At 38.0% G+C, this 25,254-nt stretch overlaps 1 protein-coding gene across 2 annotated transcripts in view; it reads right to left on the reverse strand.

Moving 5' to 3' along the window:
- Positions 1–25,254, reverse strand: part of DISP1 (dispatched RND transporter family member 1) — an 88,908-nt gene that overhangs the window by 52,601 nt on the left and 11,053 nt on the right. The window contains exon 1 of one of the 2 annotated variants that reach the window (XM_071805958.1): positions 23,096–23,306. The exons of the other annotated variant lie outside the window; for it this stretch is intronic. Coding sequence (XP_071662059.1) covers positions 23,096–23,097 — 2 coding nt within the window. The 5' untranslated portion in view covers positions 23,098–23,306. Of the gene's footprint in view, positions 1–23,095; positions 23,307–25,254 lie in introns of those variants that run through there. 2 annotated transcript variants of the gene reach the window in all.

Raw genomic sequence — 25,254 nt, forward strand, 5'->3', positions numbered from 1 at the left:
TGCAAGAGGCTGTAAAAAGTGCTTGATTAATTAACTGTGAGATTCAATATCACCTTTTTGTGCAGGGCACATGAACATGGCAGGCAAACAACCTCTTCTCTGCTGTACCAGTTTCTGTATCATTGTGGTACAGAGCAAGACCAAGTTGTTCATCTACCTCCTGGCACTGGGTTTAGGTTGCACCTAGGCTGAACAAATGACCTTACTGAAATACGAATTTATTCAAATTGTTCCACTTCACAGAATTTGCAAAGTACTCTGAGTAACATTAAGCCAAGAGGGGACAGGCACTGAAGCGTTTGTCATCCCACAAATGAAACTTCAAGATAACAAATATTCATATAAGTAGCTAACCAAAATACTGAGAAATTCACAAGAAAACTCAGGCATTGAAGTCCTGGAGTGGTCTAAATTACTCTATATTCCACTAATACTAATATATTTCACTATAGTTCCATAGGTTTGTGGGTCTAGCTCCGACTGCAGCTACTGGCAACTAAATCTGAAGCAGAACTGCTCGCCTTCAAGACACTAGGTGATCTGAAATTCAACCAACTCTGTCAGGGGCTGCACTCAATTATCTACCATCTGGAAGCCATAAAAATCAAAATTATATGAAAGGTAATGAAAAAATGCTATTAAAAAGTGATGGTGATGGTAAAGTCTGACAACTTTCCAACAGAACTAACTGGAAACTTATCTTTTCTGATGGCCCCCACAACTTAGAGCAAGCTGGGTGAGAGCTAAGAGCCCTGAGGCCTTAGATAAGGCTGCCCAGCAGGGTCTCCTACCTATGCCCTGGAGAGAAATTATTTCCTTCTACAAAGAAATGCAGAAGTTTATGCTTTAAGTTTTAAATTGAATTTAAAAAAAAAAAAACAAATTTCAAAACAATGAAATCCTTTGCAAAAGTACAGTTCCCTTCCTCCAGCCAACTCTGTAAGGCTTCTTTCTGAAAAATGCAGCACTGTTCAAAATTAAATTAAGGGATTATTTGGAGTTGTCTTGGATAAGCTGATACTTGGCTTGTGTTTAAGTTACTGTAATGGTCTTTACATAGGCTCATAAGTCACACAGCAAATTCTGGCAGAAACAGACTTCAGCCTTTAAAACATACATCTTCAGGTATTTGAATACAATGCCAAAAATCTCCTGAAGATAAGTGAAACACACCAGGAAAACTGGTTTTAATATCCGAAGAGTTACTCAACCTGAACTGAATTTATCAAGATAAAGAATACATTTTTCTTGCTATTCTGAGGACAGATGAATCTTTCTGCTCAATATCTAACAGCTGTTCTAAACAACAGATGCTGGAAATTCTTTAAGAGATTCTATTAGAAAAAATCTTTTACAGGGCAAAATACTTCGCAACCTAAATACCAGAGTTCCTATAATGAAATCAATTTCTATGCCACGGTCTTAATTTCAGTCTACTTCATATATTCATCCAGCCTCTAAGCGTCACATTCAAGAAGTTCTCATGCCAGCAGCAGTCTTCCATAAAAAGCCTTGTTCACTTAACGGTGCCATTCTTTGCTCAGTGAAATATTAGTTCCTGCAACCTGCCTGAAAGTAACTGAAAAACAACATACTCCCGTCTGGCAGAAAGAAAAAAACACCACACACTAAACAAGAACTTAAAAGGCTACCTTTTCAAAACTGAGACTTCTTATTTGTGAAACTGGGTAGTTTATTCTACATAGAACATTTCTGCTTATTACTTAATCCAAAAATGAAAATCGTAGCTTTTCACCAATTTACTTAAAAGCTTTTCTTTTTTTAACACCCACAGTTTAAGCCAAATGTGTCTCAGCACTGGATTCCAAACTTCAATTTCCTTCTACTTTTGCTATTGTTATGCCAGCACTTCTAAATATTTACCATTCCCAGATTCCTAAAATGGAAGGAGCCAGGGTTCTTTTGTAGTGCAGATGATTTGCACAGACCCCAAGTAGCAGAGAAATTCTCACGCTTTCATGGGAGGGAACTGGATTTAGGGGACACTTTGTTCATGACAGAGTAAAGTAATCTTTAATAAATTTAAATTGAAGGGTCTTTCTAACACACAGGGATTATGTATACCTTCCTCATATACAATGATAAACATTAAAGGTATTAATAAACATTCCTTAGAGAACTGCAGGTTTACATTTTTCGTAAAGTGTAGAAGTGATTAAATTGCATCTATATCTGGAAACATTCAGCACTAAGCTGTTGAAAAGTCATTTTACTGTATACGCTGCTTCAATTTATCTTCCTAAAAAATAAACTGTCGTTATAGATAAAGATTCAGTAGAAGTTTAATTGAAAAATCTAAGGAAAAACCAGCAAATGTAAGCATTAAACAACACGAAAAAGGAAAATAAGCTCCAGTTTTATGGCTAGTGAAAGTTTGGGGGAGACAGCTTCGTCACTGCTACCAAAGGGGATTCCTGCTTGCTCTTTACTGGCATCGTATGCATTCACCAAAGGGATCTATGAGAGAAAAACCCCATATCCTATTTATTTATCAAATCAAACCCATAGTCTAACGAGTTAAGCTACAGTCAATCTCGAGGAGATATCAAACATAGAAGATACAGTAATTTGAGACAAAAGCAGTTTTCCTTTCCTTTTTGTAAGTAAACACTGAGTTAAATTCTCCTACTTAACATAAATCTGTTGCTAAGGAATTTATTCCTCCTGTCGTGACAGGACAGAAAGCCAATTAAAACCTGCTAAAGCCATTTATCTTGCCATTTTAGCTGAAGCTGTGAATAAAAGTATCAACATATTATAGTATTCTTTATTTTAAAGTTGTCAATTTATGCTCTCTAACTAGACAGAAATCCTTCCAGAAAATCCTTTTAAGCACTGAGCCTCTTTTGTTATCAAAGCAAACATTTCTTTGTGTGTATATTCCATCTGCTAAAGTTGGATTTCTCCCCCTTATGGCTGTGAAAACTTGGGGAGTAAGAATCTAAATGAGATCATCATCCCCATGTATCCCAGCATTCCTAAAGAATCTGTATGAGTGTATGTGGTTATTGACAGAGGAATAAGTGAAATTTAAAATAAAACTATTTTTTTTCACAGTGTGGAGCTATAGTTCCTCAATATCCAACTTAGAGCACTACATAGGTAAATCAGAAAAAAGAAAGCAAAGGTTGCCAAAAATCTGCTTTTCAGTCTAAGGCAGCAAAATTATTACAAAAAAAAAGTAATAATTTCTATAAAACTAGGAGAACAAACACTTCTAAGGTATGGTTATTACTACCAAACCTATTTTGCAGAGCTCTGCCTATGAATAACCATCTCTCCTCATGCTACAGCTACAGCACCATTTCTCCTCCTTTTATATGGACCTTTGTTTCTATTTTTGTATTCATCTCCTCTGCTCCTGAATCTTCCTAATTACAAAATCTCCTGAATCAGCAGAACCAGAAACTCAGATTAATTTATAGAAGCAGCTGTCTAGATAGGAAAGGAGAAATTTCTGCATCTGTCCCGCAGGCAACCTTACTGTGTAGAATACCCATCTGCATAAACACTATTTATCATTGCAAGTAGTATAGGTGTGCAGAACAGTTTTGACATATAACCAAGACGTGTCTGTGGGCACATAGATTCTACAGGCTGTATTAACCAGTTTCACGTTTTCATCACTGCAGTTGTACCTTCCACAGCACTGAAGCGTCAGGTCACATAAAGCTCATTGACAAGGCATGTCTTGAGACTTCCAATTTAGGCTAAGATTATTTCAAAGCTATTTATCCTCCTAGGGGAATAAGTTGGAAGATGAGATTAGTGAGAAACCATAATATCCAAAGTCATCATTAAAATGATTTTGTTTTTACAGACTGACAATCTTTCAGGAAACACTTTCTAAATGCCTCTTACTCAGCTGGTGAATTCCAAGCTATTTATCACCAAAGGCCCTATCTTTATAAAAGAAAATACTGAAAAAAACAGTGCTGGAATGTTAAACCCTTGAAAATAGAACTTTAAAAATAACAGCGGATACTGACAAATTGGGGGTACTTCTTTCTTGAAGTTTTTGTTGGTTGGTGTTTTTTTTGGGGTTTTTTTCTGTTTTATTTTGTTTTGTTTTGTTTTTTTCTCTTATAAAAGCTGCTTTAAAAGTCATAAGAAAAAAAAGAAGAATTCTTTACCTCTACCATTTAAAACTCTTGGCTGAACAACTAGAAGCCTGCTCTATATGCTTACTGAAGGGATAAAGGCACATTATCCAACCTCATCTGCAATGGGATCGATGGTCAGTCGAGAGCACCAGAATTCAAAATGACTGATAATCATGAAACACTTCAGATCTCTCTAACTACCTAAATGCTGCAAGTATCACAAATCTGTTTCACAAAGCCAGTAAGCCAAGGTGTGTTACACGTCACTAACTATGGTTTGGAAATACTTCCCCACATACTTTAACATGTTTCTTACAGTATTTAAGAATCTATTTTATAAGATTGGCCTTGTATTCTTTTAACTAGAAAAAAAAAAGAGAAACAGAATGAACAAGCCTAAATGCCATCAATGGTCATACTATCTACAATACAGTAATAGGTTTCCTATGGCCTAGTCCTGAGACGTAAATCCATCGGTTGACTTATATCTTTGCCCAAAATCAGAAAGGAAGACATTGTCATCTTTTAGCCTCTGAAGAACAATGACACATAATGAAACAAAACTACTAGGGGAAAGAAAAAAAAACAAACACACACAAACTCCCAGTTTATTCAATTTATAAGCAAGCTATAGAAGGTAGCTTTTCTTATCAGAACTGTCTGGAAAAAAACATTCTTCCTAATAGCATTACTGCATTTCATGATTTTTCTAAGCTGACAATGAAAATAATACTAACCAGCTATAATGAATATTATAAATTTTCAGGCATACAAGGCGACTTCGGTATTATTAGGCTTAACAGATATCAAACAGTGGAAAAGATTACCCAAGATAAATTTAATCACAATATATTACCTACTTGTTTGATGCATCAAGTAACACAGCTGCTGGCTTCAAAACTAGTAATTATCAGAAAAATTTTAAAAGCTGAAAAAAAATCTGAACTTTTTATAATCTTCTAACTGCAGTAACTAAAGGTTAAATATTACTGAAGACTGCAACTTCGAAAAACTCTGTTGTATTAAATTATGCGCTTTCATACGCATTTAGTTTAAAAGGGTAAACTTTAAATGGGACTTAAAAGCTGAGACATAATGCAGCTAGCTAAACTGGAAAACTAGAGTAGTGTCAAAGGTATGTGGGTATACATCAAAGAAATACATTGCTAACACTGAACAGTACGGTAAGCATGCCTACCTTGCGCTAGAAAAGCAATTTTAAAGAGCAGCAGTTTTAAAGAATAGCCAAGGTTAATTGCACAGTAAGGAACAGTCTTAAAATGGGAAATGTTTATATATATATAGTTAACAGTTCTCTATGCGTTGTAAGTAACATCCAGACAACAGGCCACAGACACAAACTTTTCAAAACAGTTAATGTCTGATATTCTCAGGAATCGTGTTCTCTTCAATGCAAAACGTATGCTGTCTCATCTTGAGAGTGGAGGCAAAAAATGGAGCAGGAGCGAAAAAGGCATCTGGAAAGAGGCAGCCCAGTTCTAGGCAGCATGATGCCACTCTGCTTTTCTCTTTGTGCAGCACCTTTCAATCTTAAATAGTTCTTTGTGTTACTCTTCAATACAAGGTTTTAATGATACTGAATATTAATTCTCAAAGGAAAACTGAAAAAAACCTTCAAGCTAGATAAAAAAAGAGAACATGTTCACAAGAAAACATGCAAATATTTATTGCACTTTTCTTCTATCCATCACCACAAAACATGACACTCTCTATGCCTAGATTTCCTACCATCTAAATTTTAATTAATGCTTTAATTGTCACTAACAGCTAGAAAAGATGGCACTTTCTGGTCCTGGATCAGTTATCTTGAACACAAATTAGCTCAAAACTGTAACTGCAGCCTTCTCAATACAGAAGAATCAAAATCATGAACTTTCCAGAGACTGCACAAAGCAACCCTTTCCTTCCTTACCCAACCAGGGTGACTCACGAGAAACAGCTGACTGCACACAGAATGAAGTCTCCACTGGAAACCAGGCTCACGTGTTACAGTTGATGCACTTCAGGCAAGTGAGAAAATTCATTATAACATTCCAAACAGGTTTCCAGGAACAGCGGCACACCGAATTAGGGGCTAAAAGAAGAGAAGTTGTCAGTTGTAACTGCATCAGAAAGAAAAACAGCAACACATTTCCTGGGGTTTTTTAAATTATACTTCAAGAGCTATTGTTACTAATAGCTGCTCCAAGCTGTAAAAACTGCAACCTCAGAGGGCAAAAGTCAAAGAAACCCTACTGATTTTCCCCATATTACTCACAGAATTAATAAGATCATTTGGGAGCCAGCCTTGAGGTTATCAGAAATCTCTCGCCATATGCCCACAGTACACTTTTCCAGCATTTCTGTTTACAACTCTTTAATGAACTGCAGCACTGAAACGGAAGTCTTCTTGCCTGCTAGCAGGTCATGCTGGAACGCATTTTGGGTATCCACATATTTGCATTTCCAATAGCAAAATTAGGAATAAATGAAGCAGATAAGTCTTCAGCAGTTTTTCAGTACACATTCCTAAAACATCTTTATAAAATCGTATTCACCTCTGAAGAAATAAATATTAAAACTTATTTACGTTTATTATTACTGATAATATAAATTATCTTAATTATGCATGATATAATCAAACAGAACATTGCCTTCAAGTGCCACAGGAAGTACTCCTTTTTAAACCATTTTTTAAAGCAATAGTCTCAGGCAGGTAGAAACAATCCAAACAATAAGAGTTCCATAGTCAAATTGAGCACTGCTGTTTTGACACATGAAAAAAATGCCAAATATCAGCAGATCTGAATGGAGGTTATGCTGCAAACGTTCTTGTCAAGGAAGGAATCACAGGATTTTAGCTACATATGTGTGTTCAATACACAATGTTTAGGCATTTAGAGCAGGGGTGTCCAACTCATTTTAACCAGAGGCCACATCAGCCTCACAGTTGCCTTCAAAGGGCTGAATGTAATTTTAGGACTGTATAAATGTAGGAGCAGTTACATTAGACTTAAGGGGTTTTAGCACAACCACTGCCACTATATGTGTACAAGTGTCTCATGCTCCGAGCACCTGCTTCAATGAAATTCCCCACATTGCTACCTATGCAGAACAGAACAGACCAGACATCAAGTTGGGTATCACCTTACATCCAAAACCTGGCTTGCCAGCCAGAAGCTCAGATATCTGCTGTGAATTTGTGACGGGAGGTCAGCGGAGACAAATGAGAACTGGTATGCCAGCTGCAGGAGAACCAGGTAGAGATCAGAAAAATAAAAACAAGAATACACATGACAAAGCAGGACTTCAATCTGCCCTTAATAAGAAGGGCTCAGCCAAACACCCAGCATTGCTGGAAGCATGTGCATTTGAAAGTGTTACGCATGTGAAAGTAAATTTGTTCTTCTGGTCTTTTGGACAAATATTTTGAGAAGAAAAACTAAAGGACTTGAAGAGTGCAAATCAGCCTAAGAACCAGAGTAACATTACAGGAGAGCAGACAGACTGAATGGCATCATCAGGTTGGAACCCAAAGATATGGGTTGTGAATAATACAAATTAAAAAAAAACCCAAAACTTCCTTCCTTAAAAGAAAAAGCCAAAAAGAGGCAAAAATCCCCAAAGCAGCCTGTCAGAGGTAAGAAGTTGACTTAGCTTTGTTATCAATCTGAGAGAAATCACAATATTTGTGGAAGGATTTTGCAACTTCAGTCAGTACAATCAGTGGAGACCCAAGATTATCAGGCACTCACTGTCACAGCTTGGAAGAATATTTTGCAATATTTGACTTCCTACATCCCAGGTAATCCAAAATGGATTCCAAGCAAGCAGAAACATTAAGGATCTTTAACCAATTATGTCTGTTTTACTTGAAAAGTTATAGGCAGAACAAATCCTGCACAGCAAGAGACAGGCAGCACAGAGGTACACACTAATACACATATACTTAGTTTCCAAAATGGAAAGTTATGTCTGAATACAGAGCAATGTTGTGTGCCTCAACTGTTGTACATGGGAGTTAACTGTCATGAGAAGGGTGAACATGGGAAACGTGTTGACCTTTGCAACATGCCAACCTGTGCATGCTTTTTGCACATTAGAAACAGCCTTAAAGCAGTGAAACATTCTAAGTCATAAACCTTATTGTGTGACACACGATTTCAAGAAATCCCATGGCGCTGCTGTAGTCTGCCGTCTAGGCACTGCTGATTCACCGTCTGCATGCATGTGTTGCAAAGACTGCTGGAACACGCAACATTCTGCATCCAAGTTCAGCATCTTGTTTGTGTTAGCGTGAACTTTTGCCCATTCTTGACTGATTATGCTTTTTGCACAGGAAAAGCTTAAGATGAGTTTTAGAAATTCCTTTGTCAGGGCAGATCAGATTCTCCCTCTCCTTCCCCTCATAAAACACATGACGGGGGGCAGGGAGGAGAGAGAAGAGAAACAAAGCTTTTAATAAATTCTCAGAACATAGAAACATGAATGCATGATAAGCCAAATTACCAGTTAGCTCCACATTTTGTCCCAAAATCTCTAAGAACAACGGGCAACGGGTATCTGTTGCTTCCCCTATACTGCTAGCCCACCCAACTAGGAGAGCTGCATATCCAGCCTTGGAATCAACTCATTGATTTCAGTCCAGCTCTTGGCTCCATTCTTTTATTTGTAACGCATTCTCTTTGTCATCAGTAATGTGAACTGAATTTGCCATCTGACCAGGCTGGCAACAGCAGTTTGCCTGCCTGGAGAACTCTGCTGCCTTCAGGTACCTTCAACTTTTGACAACTGTTTGGGACAGACGTTCACATACCCAGACACTGCTTTATGAGTTGGAGCAGCAAAGTGTCAGCTGGAACTGGTTGGTGACATGGATGGTAGCAGGGATGAAGCAGACAAGCATTTGGCTGTAAGTCACATAGGTTATGAAAGAAAACCGCTGTCTTGGAGAAGTCACAAAGCGATAAGATACAAGGATAATTTCTGTTACCTGGAAACGACAGTCACATCAATTTCCCCATGTTAATATTGAAAACCAGATGAAAAGGTCTTGGACTATGAAAAGCAGGAGCTACTGAGACCGGCACCACAGAAGCATAAGGTAGAAATCGACCTTTTCCTTTCTCAAAAGCCTTGTGGCTGGTAGCATCTGGAGGCATGGATTAGCTTTTTTACAGGTTTTTTTGTAGACTTCAGTTGGTTTTGAGCAGTGGCTACTTGGGTGTTCAGAAATGGCATAACTTTTCCCTGAAATGAGGAGCATTTAGGGTTGCAGTCACTGTCTTCACATACTTTGTTGATTATTCACCCAAACCAGTAGTATCAGTGGACTCTTCTGCTATTTTTGAGCCAATTGTAGCTTCACTCTAGTCTTATCCAGGGAGTCCAACACCTGTAAGAGTCCTTAACATTTCCCTGCATACCTCTCTATCAAACAGATTAATGCTACTTTTTTCCCTTGGCATTGCAATAACCCTTTATTTTAGTTTGTCCAATAAAATTAAAATCTAACTTCTCTATTTCCTGGATGATGATTTCTCATCACAACTGTTTAACTTGGGACTTTTTACATAAAAAGATTAGTAGGAATTATCACATACCCACGTACCCAAGTGTAACTGGTATGGATTTATTATTTGATCTACAGTATCTTCAAGCAAAAATTTTCAAGTCTTATAAAAAGCAAAGTGAAAGAGGACAACATCTATCCTCTGTGTTTAAATTTAGACATTACCAACAAAACAGAGCAATTATCAGCAAGTAGCTATTTAAATATTTATAATTCTAAGTATTAAAAATAGGGAGTATTTTAAATGGCTTTTTAACCTGAAAACAAGGATTGAGAACTTATAAGATACCAAAACACTAAACATACTGCATGCAGAGTGGTTCAGAAAGTAACTATACAGCTTTGATACTAGGAGTAAGAAAAGAAGTTCTCTAACATGGTAGTTCATAGCCAGCTTCAGGTACTATCCACCAAAAAAAGTTACCAGACAACTTTTTCACTGCTCGTGTAAACTGAATGGATGGCTTAATTTCAGAACTGATGGTCTCAACAAATCAAGAATTTCTAGGCATGCAGGAGCTTGTTTTCATTGCAGGAAACCATCAAGATGATGATTTTTTTTTTTTTTAAATAGAAATCTGATTTCTCCACAGCAAAAAGCTTTTACTCAGTAGGAACCTCAGGAGTGATGGGAAGGGAGCAGACCTGCCTTCAAGAATGGCCTGACATTATTTCACCATAACTTGAATATTACCACCAGGTCAGAAGATTCCCAAGTATATCCTATCAAGGCCTCTACTATGTACTTTGGCTGGGTGCAGAAAGCTACAGGCATTCACAGTCTAAGGAACGGTAAGCGTTACACTGATCTTGCCTACTACATTAATATGAAGTACCTTACTCGGTACCCCAAATGGAATCAAATCGGTATAATTTAAATAATCAAAAGGTAAATATCTGTGTGCAAGCTGACAGCAGATTTCTAATACTCTTAAAACCTGATCTATGTCAGGAATATGATCACATGTTTGTACATTCTTTACTTGAGGTGGAAAAATCAACGAGCACAAACTATTTGTGCTCATTTTCCAAGATCACATGTCTGCAAAAGATACTTAAGAGAGATCAGAATAAAGTTTCTCATTATCAGTATCAGAATATTATGACACTTAACACTTTAATTAGTTTTCTCTATGAAATCCAGTTTTTCTTAAAGTTTGGAAAAGAGTTAAAAAGCAGTAGTTGCACCTGGATTGAAAATAAACAGAGTCTGAGCTGATTAGCCTCATGAGGGCAAGAAGGAATCTCAGTATAACTTTCTAAGTAGAGCTCTGCTTGGAATTTCAACAAGGTAATTAAGTATAGACCACTTCAAAGTGGGACATGTCTATACTGATCACTGGAACATACAATATTGCAGAAGGGGAAGTCAGTACTTCAAACAGTATTTGAATAAAATACGGATTTTTTTAAAAAAAAATCTGTACAGGAAGCAGACTGACAGCACATTTGAGCCGGTCTGCTTTCCATTTTTTTCAGTTAACATTATTTATGCCCATATATAAATATTTCTTTGCAAGCAGCAGAACTTAGCTCTTGGCTCCAAATAGCTTAACCTAAGTAGAATGGTTTTAAACACTTGTTATGCCACGGTTCCTAATGTCTCTGTACAGGCTGCAGGATACTGCAAATCATATCTGTCTTCTCTTTAGCTGATCTTAGGTAGCACCACACCTGAGCTTGTCCTGTTCCAATTCAGAAGTGTATGTCTAACATCTTTCCTCCAGCTCACGTCATACACAAAACCACTTTTGTTGATATATGATGTGTGCCAACATCTCAGCTTGTTTTTTCTATCTGCTAATTGTCTACTTCCAAGCTTTTGCAGAAAATCAAGAGAAAACACTGCTTTGTGCCACACATACATCGCTTGGATTGCCCTCAACATTGATATTCCTAATAAATTCGTCCTTCATGCTCACTGACTCACTCAGAATATTTCCACTTCTAAATTCCCCTCCACAAAAGCCGAGTTGTCAATACTCTAATTTTATCCAATCTGTCTGGTGCAGAAATGGGATTTACACCATTTGTTCTCTTCAGTCTGCAAGCACAAGAGAAAAGTGTTTAATCACAGTAGCAGAGAAAAGAATTGGCTGCTGGACTTCAAGTTAGCTGATGTTACAAACCAGTAGCTAACAAAAGCAGCAGGGTAACTGACCACTATTTTGGCAAAAAGGAGTTGCAGCTATTATATAAGATCCAGGATTCTTTTTTTTTTAGAAGGAAAAGGGGAAATTCACTTGTCTTTATCCTAAAATAGAATTCCTGCTTGTTTGTTTGTGGGGTTTTTTGTGTGTGTTTTTTTCTGTTGGTTGTTTTTTCAAATAAACAAATCTGCAATTTTAATTCATAATTACTATATCCCAATGCTCAAACAGATATATTTGAAGCAAAAATACATTTTGTGGACTGAAGTGCACAGGCTCAGTGAACTGAAACTTCTCCTGAGACGATGTCAGGCAGTTGCAAAAAGACTAAGTGCTCTGTCGGAACAGGGAGTACAGGCCAAGAGCCCTGGCTCCTCCTCTGGAGACCTAGAGAGAAGGTAATATTTCATTTGTAGGATAGAATACACAAAGAAAAATAATATAACTGTCTTTTACAACAGAAAGTAGTTTTGATACATGACCAAATAGGTCATGACTTCAACTTACCACAAGATTCAGGGTGTCTTTTTGGTTTTGTTTGTTTGTTTTTAAAATACAAATGCATGCCCTCTTTTTCAGTCATATTTTGTTCACTGAGTTTCAGGAAAAAATATCCCATATTCTGCAGATTTGCAAACTGAGAACACATGCTAGCATCATGCATACCACAATGAAAAGAGCATGTTGCCTGTTCAGCTGAACATCTCCTGCACATGTGCACAGATGGAAGCAGCTGTTGCCACAAAATATCTGGCCAAGCTGAAACGCACTTGAGAAACCCTGCTCCATTCCCCAGGCAGGACATGTTCTTATGGACTGCAGCAAAGCTGGATGGGGTAGAAAGTAAATGCAAGTAGTAAGGTGGTTTGTCATGCCACTCCATCCCATAACAATCTGTGAAATATACAGGTTTGAGAAATTTTTAAAAAACAAACAAACAACAATACAAATATCACCTTCTCCCGTAATTGTTAGATAAGCAGCAACATTAAGTGTGTACTTTCATTCTACAGCACAGCACAAGCAAAAACTAGACTACAGCACTACAGCATTACAACATGCTATTTGCCCATCAAGTCACTATAAGAGTAGGCCAAAAAAAGTAGTGTCTGCAATGCTGGCTTATACTGAAAAAACAAGGAGGTAGAAGGATGAGGTAATGGAAAGAGGGAAAGCAGTTTATCACTCCACTCACTCTCCCCTCCTAGAGGACTTTGAGCAGTAACGAACAGCAGAGGACTATATTCCTACTCATGACCTTTCTTTGAGAAAGTGCAGTCCAAAGTCTCGAAAAGTAACAGAAAAGTTGGGGTGGAGGCAGAAATCTGGCATTCCAGCACTCCCACTCCCAGCTTAAAAGTCTAAGGCAGACTGATTCTTGTTTCACAGTCTGCTGATTTATTCTACTTTCCAAGAACCAAGAATGCTTAAAAAAAATTAACTTAATCTCTGCTTAATGTCTAGGGTTAATCACATTAAAATTTTGCTTCTGGAATATTTAATGTCATCAATGGCAGTAATGGACCGTTCAAAGTGAATGTTCAATAAGAAAAAGAAAAGAAGCTCCTTGCTCTAGAAGATGATCCAAAAGCCCCTTTTCTTGCGGATTTTAGAGACTCGTTAGTTTGGTTTGCATGTTTTTAGACAGGTGTGCACTTGTAGTAAGTTACATGTAAATCAGTACAGAAGTTACACACTTCTCTCCAACATTTATCAAGTTATAATAGCAACGGTACTGAAGCATACTTATTTATGGATTATAAAGGCACTACTGCTTTCTATTGCTCATTAAGTCATTTCTCTTGTAGAAACTAGCTACAATATTATACACTGCTATATATACACAACTGTAGGTATTTACATTTCTGTGATTGCAATCTACGAATGATTGTGCTGAATCAATCCACAAGATAATGGATTTCTCAGTCTTCAAAACTGAAAAAAATATCTGACTCTTCGAAGAGAAGTATATGATTGCCACATGAGGTACATGTCTATGGGGAACATTTCCTCTAGAAGTTGAGCTGTAAGTTCATAACTACGAAAGTGTTTTGTTTTGTTTTGTTTTTTTCACTGTTTGAGCAAAGTTTCACATTTGGAGACAATTAGATATTTTTAAGTTAAGTTTCAGGTATGGTAGAAGCAGTATCTCTACAACATCAATTCTGCAACCATATAGCCAAATTTTCTGATTTCCAAATGAACTATACCTCTTACAATCAAACCATCTCATGCTTCCAAGAACTGTAAATTTGTAGAAGTGGTTAGTTTCAGTCACTGTGTTCCCTATAATAGGGCTGCTTTGCAATTAAACGATAAAAACTGCCATGGCATGCATGAAGAACACACAGCATATCAACACAGATGGGTACAGACAGTCTCTCTGGGCAACTGGTTCCAGTATTCAGTCATCCTCACAGTAAGAGAAGGTTTTTTTCTTTTGTTTAAATGGATTTTCTTGTATTTTAATTGGTGTCTGTTGCCTGTTGGCCTTTCACTGGACTGGGATGCAAAGAGCAAGAGAGTCCCAAATGAAAGTTGTTACTCAGAAAGAGTCGGCAGGCACAATACGCTGTCAGACCAGGGAGCAAAAAGACCTCTCATCTGTAGGTGCTATTATATTATTTTGCTTGAAAACAAAGGTGATTATTTCTAGCCTGCTCTTCAGACACTGTCCCTTTACAGTTGGTAACTGATTTATGTGAACAGGGGAAGCAGAAAAGCACATACATGCAAGTTTTATTCACAAGTTTTACTCCATGTTCTGTACTAGTAAATGCATCTTAAATGCAAACGCTACCTGAGACCTCATCACTGGTGTTCTCAATTGATTCCTTGGGACCTTCTCTCACAGGAAAGGTCCTGTCAGTGTTACAGCATCTTCCTCTAAGCCCCTGCTTTTATGCTTCTCTGACAGCATCAAGAAACTGATTCCCAAACACAGAATTTCCATCTAACCTCCATCCTATCTCTCCCTAGTAAAACAACAGTCCTGTCATTCTGACTACAATACTTTCCCAGAAGGCAACAGAAAAAACACAAAAAACACCCACCTATATCAAAAGACACTGAAGTTACAGAAATTATTTACCTTGCAAAGAAAAGCAGTGAACGATACTAAAAACTACATGAACAATAACTGCACAGAGAAGTTAGCCAGAATGGGGAATTTCTGTCCTTGTTGTCTTAAAGAGTTAAGAAACCTGACACATTCATAAGACTCAAATCTTCTATTCCCACCTTATATTGTCTCCCCCTCAGCTGCCTGCATTTCACGTGTTTGCTTACAGCACCTTCATTTTCTTCCCCTCACCTCACATCCTATGAGCAGGATGCAGCTAGATGAAGCTACTAAGAATCTGGCATGTGGAAATCACAAAGCAGGAGAAAGCCTTATTACAACCAGATGTTGTTGCTCTTTCTGGAGCTCCACACTCAGGAGTCTCATTAGAAAGAATATTGCTCCCGCTTGGAGCCTCAGAGCGAAGAGAAATACAACAGAAGTAAAGCAAGTTGTCTGCTCATGACAAGAGAGCATTCAATAAAAAATTAAATTTGGCACCCGGATATCTTTGCAACCAATCAGCCTTCAGAATTCACTGCCACATGATGCTAAACATGAAACACAGTAAGATTTAATGCACTGCAAATTTTTATGGTTGACAAGATCATTTAGCTGCTCGTACTATTAATGCCAATGGAAAGACTACTGGAAGAGAAATAAAAATCTGATGTTTAAGGTGTTAAGCTTCTCATGTCTCTTATTCAACCAATAACAAATAACTTTACCCTCTCTAAGGCGGTAAGATTCCTTACAATAAGACTCCAGCCCCATCCCTGCCTCACCAGCCCTGGTGCTCTTCAGCCCCTGAACTGAGCTGCTCCTATTGGCAAAGACCATGGAAAACCATTCTCCCACAACCTCCCCACCATGTTAGGCTGTATTTTTCACTGGTTGGTACGCCAAGCTGACCCAAAGGTGGACCTGCCACATGCCAGAGCTGCTGTAGAGTCACACCCAGCGACACAGTAAACAGCCAGATTACAAGTCAAGCTCAACACAGCCATTTCTATACTCTTTAAATGCCTCCGTCTGTCAAGGACAGATCTTATTTTCTGTTGCTACTTCTCCCCAGACAACTCATTTACTTACTTCATTCTTCCTAAACTTGCTTTTTCTCCAGTTTGTTAATGGTGCACTCTCTTTCCTTCTGCTTATTCTGTTCCTCTACACTTGCAAGAGCATCATTCCTCCTATACATACCCAGCACTGGCAGGCCTTGTTCAAATGAGGACTTTACTACTTTCAGCCTCCTCACTACCATTAATGCTCAGTCCTCTGCCATCTCTATGTCATTGCTACTCAAACTACTAGAGTATTTAAGAAAAAAAATTCAACTTGGCTATACACGTTCTACATAAGAACATTATTTCTAAAAGGGAGTATATAAAATCAAGCACAAATGTACCAATTGCAAAATTGCGATGAAACTCTCAGAGGCTACTCAGACTCTCAGACACTCCCAGATCACTACTTCTTGCTTGGATTTCTGTAGGAACACTTTGTTGCCATCAATTGCAACTAAATCGCCTCACTAAAGTTACCATGTACAGGTGAACCCACGGAAATACTATCTGTTCAGACATACAATTCAGTAATTCCGTGTGAGTGGGTTTTGTTTTTTTTTTTTTTTTTTGTCCATGGTTTGGTTTTTTGTTTGTTTGTTTTCTGTTTGTTGTGGTGGTGGTTTTTTGTGTGTTTTGTTTGGTTGGTTTGGTTTCTTCCCCTCCAAAGTGCTACTTTGCCCTAGCTCAAATCAGTACCAATTTCTAACAGACCAAATGAAGTAATCTGGTCATTTTCTAATTGCTACTTAATCACAAATCACCCACAGGGCAGGGGGAAGGAATATAAACACCAAAACCTAAGATTACTCTGGTGAACACCACTATTGGCACTTTGTGTACCCAGACCAAGCAGCAACTACAAGAATCCACTTTGGACACAGTGGAGCCCTGGATATCCAGTCCCTGGCTCCCCGAGGCTCCCCTGATCACCCACAACATTTGAACAGCTTCAGCAGGTTTTCCATGAGACATTCTTGTGACTACAGCATGATACAGAATAGGAAATCATCATCTTAAAGCACTTAAACAGTCACCAGCTTCTGTTATGGATTTAAAGCTACGGATTAATGTTTTATTTGTCAGAGACCAACTCCAGATCCTAATTTTTATCCGATTTTATTTACGTCCTCTCCCAAGACTAACTCAAATATTTTCCCCAAAAGTATTTTTAAATTCAGATCTTGCAAGTTCTTTCCTTTAAAAGCAGAATCCCATTTTGTGCGAGTTTAAGATACTGAAAACCCATCCAAAAAGCCCACTGATGCCTTGGGTAGTTGATTCTTTATTAATATAAGTAATAAAGCTCAAAATTGTATCTCAAATAACTGAAACAGCTCTGTAATAAAGCAGCACCCTGTAGTACAGCATGAATATGTCACTCTCCTTCTAGCATAAAATTTCATTCCACCAGTGCAAATTTCACCATAACTACCTTCCACTGTTTCTCCCCTCTCAAAGTTTTCCTGTTTCGTAACACTCTAGAAACCCAACATCTTGCTCTGAAACAACTTTGAAAAACTGGCCTATGGCCAACTTGCAACTGATACTACAGTTTAAATGCCTTCCCAGTGAAGTTGCACAAACTTCAAAATACTCTGGGATCAGTCATTAAAATGTTTTTGTTTCAGTTACAACACTAATGAAAACCAAATGTCTAAATTTATTTTAGCTAGCTTAATGGTCTAGGGACTTTGCTTAAGAGAAAGGTCTGAATCAACCCTCATTTACCCAACTGAATAGATTAGTCAGTACAACATTGTATAGAGGTATGGATAATACTTTAAAAAGATTTAATTATAAGAGTGTTTCAGCCACAGATTTAATTAAGGAGGTCAAATTAATTGCCTCAATTTGATGATTCTTCTCTAAAGCCTTCAATTACAGTGCAACCAAAACTACGCACTTTAAGATGCAAGTTTACAAGGTCCAATTTGCAAACAGATTTAAGATCCAAAACTAATGCTACGCTACAGGATAAGCTATTGAAAACTGGATGGTTTTACTATCCAAACAAGGGGCACAATAACAGAGCCTGCCTGAACCTTAAGCCTTCTCAAAGCATCTGCTTGTAAAAGATTTCACTGTGTTATGCAAGTGTATCTCTATGTTAATACACATGCCACATTCAGCAAACATAGGAATATTCTGGGTGGGAACTGAAGAGTCCTAAATGAAATGCTTCATACAAAGCTGTCTTTCAGCTAAGAGTCATGACATTCTGCTACTGGTTTAATCTATATGCTCTACAATTAAGCCAGTGAATTCTATGCTGGTTTTGTACAGGCTTAGCGATCTATAAAGAACTGGTGTTTCAGTAATATTTTACCCCTAAATTCATTTTAGAACTCTTTGCACATACTTCTCCACAGCAAAGAATATTAAAGTTCTCCTAAAACAAAATCAACATAGGGAGACACAAATACCTACATTTTCAGTGACAACATGTTGACCATCATCTGTCTTGAGGTATTTCAAGCATGCACCACCTGTTTCCAGCTAGCATTCAAATGGTTCAACTGCACGATTAATGACAGCTGCTTAAAAGTCTAAAATATCAGGGAAAAGAAATAAAAGTTTAACAACAGCTATGTAGGACTGAAGCAAGCCAGAGTCTTTTACTAAATACGAGTCATTACAATACATACAATACTCTAATAACATATATTTGCATTTCACAGCACTCAAGACCATTACTATAACTGAAAAGTTAACAGTTTGTCTGCAAGAATGCCAGAGTCTGTGTGTAACAACTGTTTCTAGGACAAGAGAGCAAGCAAGCCATCTGTGCACTTCCAGAGTTGTACATACTTAAGAAATCCCTAGCAGAGACTTCCCAGTACTTATCCCTAACACGTCCATCCATGCTGTTAGCCAGGAACATATAAAACAGAGCAAATCCTAGAACAGTTTTGGTTGGAAAAGACCTTTATGACCATCAAGTCCAACCATTAATGTAACCCTGCCAAGTCCACCTCTAAACCATGTCCCTAAGAACCTCATCTACACATCTTTTAAACACCTTCAGGGATGGTAACTCAACCACTGCCCTGGGTAGCCTGTTCCAATGTTTGACAACCCTTTCTGTGAAGGAATTCTTCCTAGTATCCAATCTGAACCTTCCACGGTGCAACTTCAGGCCATTTCCTCTCATCCTATCACTTGTTACCTGGGAAAAGAGCCCAACCCCCTCCATGCTACAACCTCCTTTCAGGCAGTTGCAGACAGCGATAAGGTCTCCCCTCAGCCTCCTTTTCTCCAGGCTGAACAGCCCCAGTTCCCTCAGCCACTCCTCATCAGACTTGTGCTCCAGGCTCCTCACCAGCTTCATTGCCCTTAAAAAACCTGCTTGAGAGCCGATACCAAGCACAAATTCCATCTCCATAAAGAAAGGTTGAGATTCAGTCATTTAAAAAGAAATTGTTTATTCCCTAAGATATTTAAACACTGCTATATACCAAGAAATTAAAGGTTATAGATCACTGATCACCCAGGAAGTAGGTTTTCTAATATCCAAGTGCAAAGGTTACTTATCAACACTGACATTCCTGCCGTGCTTTCAAAAGTATGTAGAACTCTCCCTGTGTGAAGTCCTCCTTTCCAGCACATCAAGACATTGAAAAGAGTACCTTTTTATACACTTATTTCAGAGATTCACAAAAACATTACATGCTTTACAGTGATTCAATTAATTTCATACATTATATTCAAGAGGTTCCTTTTACAGAAATTAGAGGATAGAACTCCAGTACTAAATAGCTGGTAAATGTTTTTTTGTTAGTCCCAAAAGGAGGAGAAAGGAATAATAAAGGAAAAAGGGATATTTTGGGATACTTTAAACTACTACCTTTATGTTTCAGAAAAAAACCCCAAAATCTCACAAAACAAAAAGCATCCAAGGCCTCAGGTTTCTGCCTTGATCACAACTTTGAGGTTTACAGATGATGGACATCACATCAAGAGCACCAGAAGCAAAGAATTCTTTCTCAAAGTTTCAGCTAAACTGTCTCTAAAAGCTACCGGACAACATGATTAAGTATTTCAGCTATTCAAATGTGAATTTAAAAGTATGGTAAGAATGATCTCTTATTCCTCTTTCCTTCGTATAATAAATGCACACACTTGCTCTTCACCACTTTAAGAGAGAATCAAGATAAAATGTTTATCCGTATAACAGAAATAACTATAAGAGAAGAAAGACTGAGCAGTATGAATTCAACCACACCCTTCAAGAAACAAACTATAAAAATACCATTTCTCAGTATGAATTTTCTCAAAACCTGGCATTCTTACAGAACAGTCACATATGTAGTCTTGGCCAGAAAAAAGGTCCTCTTCTGAAATTTCAAATAGAACCAAGAATGTCTCCATTTATTAAGTTGAGCATACCTATCTTAATTTATCTCAGGCATTCAGCACAGAAGATTAATAAAGTACATGTGGATCAAACAAGCAATACCCCTAGAGATCAAGAATAACAAACCTCTGCAACAACAAAGTCAGAAAAATTCCCACTACCAAGTACTGTTTGCACAAAGCAGCATAGAAGCACAAATTATGTGCTCTTAGAAGAGTCCTATGTCCCATCTGCACACATGGGGAATTTTAAATTTTAAATGTAACCTTTGTTTGGGACAAATTTCTCAAAAGTGAATCAACTAATCGGTAACATACATTAATTCCTCTCTCATATGAAAATAATCACAACACCAGCGGATTGTGGAGAAACAACGCTAAAGATGTCTCAAATTCAGAATATTAAGACCGATTTTTATGGCTCATTGAACAAGCTTCAATTCTTCACACGGGATCAGGAATCTTTTATGTGAACACACCACAAGAGAAAAGTGGATAAGTATTAAGTCTTCCCCAGTGAAGCAGAACCTAACACTTTCCATAGATTGAACATTCTCACTTTAATGCCTCATCTACTCGGTTATCTAGTTTGAAATGTACCTCATATCACATGAGTTGTTCCAGAACAGTGATACGGAGACAAGTATAGCTTAAGAACAAAGTGGCTGCTTAGCTTCCTTCCCACTGACATACACACAGGAGCAGTCACCCCTTTTAGAATAAGAGAACAGCATTCCGAGTTAGTATCTCTTGTTTTTTCCCCTGGCATTGCATCTGAGGCATTAAGAGTTAAACTGAAAACATTTAATAGAGGTTGCTCCATGAATATTTAGGATCTTGAGAGCTGGTAGCGTCAGCTTTGGAAGCTGGCTGTGGGGTCAGGCCAAGAGGAGTGATGGAAAATGACATAATTCAGCAGATGTATTTAGCACTTCAGGTTTTCTTTCTCTGTCACTAGCCCAAGTGGCTTTTCTGTCTACAGCATAATTTCCAAGTATGGAAAACAGACGTATGGGATTATTAGAAAAAAAATACAAGGTGACTTTTACCAAGAAGTCTACCTGAAATGCAGGGTTGAACTGCCATAAAAAAAGACTAACCCAAGAGTGTTTGGTCACTGGTGATGAACAGCAAAAAGGCGGTTCGGTATTGTTAAGACAACACCTAACATAATACAATAAGCATAAACTGCAAAAGGCATAACATGACAGTGCTTGGGGATGAATAATATCTTGCAGAATTTGTGTTATATGGGCTGCAACAGAGCCAGCAAAGGATACCTTATCAGCAGTATCTTATCAGGCCTCAAAACCCACAGCCAGAAATCTGTTTGTCAGTGATTCCAGTGACTATTCTCACAACTTCATCTAATCTTAGACACGTGGTAACTAGTGTCTTCACATCCCTGTCCACTTTCTTCCCAAAGAAGTTGAACTTGTGTCAAAGAAAACCAGACCATAACTTGCCTCATTGTTCTGCAAGATAAAGGTTCCCTCCCTGAGACACACTCATGACTGTTTGGCTATAAGGAAAGATGCAAATAAACTATCTCCAAACAGGTGCAGAAAGTACAGAACATGCACTTCAGGCCCTAAACGGAAAATGAAGGCATTTAAGATGTTTAATGGTGGTGACTGCTAAGTGGTATTTATCTTGCATGAATCACTCGAGCTATTTTGCACTACATCTATAATAGCAATGAAAGAGCCCTTCTATTAACCAGGTACAGTTTATGACATGTCTACCTCTGTACCTGTCAGTTCACAAAGACACTTCTCTGGCTATTGCTATGGATACCAAACCCATACAACATCTTGTTATTTTACCTCAGTTTGGAAACTCATCTCAGATGTACTGCACTAAAATTAGCACACTCGGAGTATTTTATTTATACATTTTAAAATACACAAGACACTCCTTTGCAGAGACATTTCAGGTTTGTGGAACACACAAGGTATAACACTATCACACTTCTGTCAAAATACCTCTAATGAGCTTTACGTGTGACAACGTTTTAAAATAAGGTTGACAGCAGAGCTAGTATGGGAAGCGATTGGTGCACAGCACTGTGCCACACAGATAGAAGATCTTCAGACAGAATATCAGGCTCAGGTTTCTCCCCTGCTCAAGAAACCTGCCTTTGATTATGAAGTGGAAGGGAACAGAGCCACTGCAGCTGTGGAGTTCCAGAAGTTTTAGCTTGGCATGTACACAAGACTCAGTTTTACCAAGAAAACTGCTGCTAATTGTTTCCCTTTGCCCCATCAAAAGTGGTCATTTATCTTTTACAGAGCTGCTGCTTTAGTAAGTTTTTTTCCTTACTTACTCATCTCTCACTTTCCACATGAGGATATCCACATTTTTACTCTTTTCCACTACCCACTTCTTGATTTTTGGCTTCTTTGATTAAAAAAACCACTAACAACGCATCTTGCAGCAGTTGTTTGCCTTGTCCTTAAGAACTGCACAGCATGGAATAAGATACAAGCAGTATTTACTTGTATCTTCATTACAAGAAAGATAGGGTTCATTTTCTTCACCTTTCAAACATACCTGTCCATGCCCCTCCCAGGGTGACCTGGGAAAGGAGCAAGTCAATGTCTGACTTCTGTTTTAACTGTGTGCTCTTTCTAGGCTGGTGTGCTGTGCAAGCAGTTTGCATGGGCTTCAAAGTCAGCAGTCCATATTTCCGAATCAAGATTTGAGGGGTTACATAAACCTTAAAACTCCTGCATGCATAGAGGAAATGCTCAGGAGAGCCTACTTACATAGATCACAAACATAAATGTGTTAAATTTCCTTGTTATGCCAGCTCTTAGTGCCTTTTCCCAGATCACGGGAAGTCTAGGACCTTGCCTTGCTTCATGAAGATGCAGGAAATACAGCATGTTTTCCAGTGGCAATGTGGCATTCTTCAGTTCCTGGACACTGTGATAATGCATGTACATTGTCTATGTACTTGAATGGTGATTAACAGGACTCCAAAGAACTGCAGGGCACACAAAAACAGCAGGCTTATTTTACTGCAAAGGAAAAAAGCAACCTGAACAACCGACAAACTAGCGCAAAGTGAATATACACACGTGAACATCTCTGCATTGAATCATTCCAAAATGAACTTAATCCAGTTTAAAAGTAGACAGCAGAATTTATATCCACTTGCCAGTTAACTCCCAACAAGAACAGCATCATTTGGATGCAGAACATTCATTTGAAAATAGCCAGCGTGAACCTTCTCTACCTCATCCCCCTGCAAACAAACATTAAGAACCTGACATATCCATGGCAACTTGTGCTGTGGAAACTAGAATTCAACATAACCTTTTAAAAAAATGATGTCAGGTCTTTCACAAAGAATCCACTGAAGGAACTACAAACCCCGTATGGTGACACTGTAATAATAAATTTAAATGTAAACGTCAGTGGAAGCCTAGCTCAAAACCTGCACCTGCAGAAAGAAGCCCACAGGGATTTCAGACTGATGCCACAAATTTTAAAAAGGATATTTCACTGCCCTGAAGACCCCACACACCCTCTCTCTCTCCAACACTGCTGGTTTGTCAAACTAAAATGAAGTCATACTAGCATGGCCCACAGGCTTTTAAGGAACTTAAATCCATAGGAGAGTTGTGTTGCTATAACAAAAGTCAAATCAGTTTATACTGATGCAGCCTCCACACTTAGAAAAGCTAGGTAGTAGACAGAACTGGGATTCCAATAAAATTTAAATTCTGCAAGTTTTCTTAACCCTCATAAATCATGAATGGAGCCAAACAACTACACTACACATTTGAGAAAGGAGTTATCTTCAACAGAAGCGGGGAAGAAAAAAACAAAGGAAGAAAACAAGAGGCTGCATTTTCCATATACGACTACTGAAGATCTACTGTGATAGGTATTTTTAACCTGCCAGAAGTTTAAATGGTTTTCTTGAAGATACTACAACAGAAGAAGTCAAATGCAACGCAAGAATCCACAAATGAAAACCTTGGGTCTACATACTAACTTTAAATGCAGAAAGAGATACTTGTCCAAGTGTGTAAATCTCTGTAGCTACAGACAAAAATTAATCCTGTTCTGTGCATAGAAAATAGGGCCAAGAATTAAACATGCCCTTCAGCAAACCGTAATTCAACATCATAGCTAAGATTAAGATGCTGACAGTTCTGTCTCCCAGGCCCAAGTTCCTGCTACCAGAGTATACTGCCTCTTATTCATGCATTTTAATTGCCAGTTTTAGGAAAAAGGGCATGCAAGATAAAGGCTGGTATCCACTAATGAGGGAATGTTATTTTATATCTTAATTGTAACTCAGACTAATGAGCAAAGCAGTGTGAAATCTCAAAATCTGATATTACACTTACCATGGGGTTTGAAGAGTCCCATTTCTTCCTTGTCCCCAAAGGAATTTTATACAAAGCTGGGGAAGAAAGATGATTCTGGAAGTTTGCAGCCACCCACATACACTTAGCGTATCAATTGGAAGATATTTACAGACACAAAATGGAAATGAGCCAGATTATTTGTAAAAGTATTTCCCCCCTCTCCACCAATGCAATATTACTTTTCTTTGAAGAGCAGGGAGTAGAAATGAGGGAATACAGATGTGTGATTTTGATAGTAAGACCCACTAGCACAAAATGAGAAAATTATTAACATGGGTCCAATGCTATTAACCACTTAGATACCTTTTAAGTTGGTATGTCCCTGCTTTCTAGAAGTCCTTCTAGGATTTTCTAATACTACAAAATAATAGTTGCAATATAGCTCAATAAAGCAACTAACATATATTCTCTCGGCTGCAAGAAAAAAGCATGGTCTAGACATAGCTAATCTTTGCCTTGCAAGGCACTCTAAAAATGGAAATACCACAGTCTTCCCAAGCAATCTGTTTCAGTGGTTCACAATTTTTTTCCCAGTGTTCATT

Source organism: Patagioenas fasciata, chromosome 3, assembly GCF_037038585.1.
Source record: "Patagioenas fasciata isolate bPatFas1 chromosome 3, bPatFas1.hap1, whole genome shotgun sequence".
NCBI lineage: Eukaryota > Metazoa > Chordata > Aves > Columbiformes > Columbidae > Patagioenas > Patagioenas fasciata.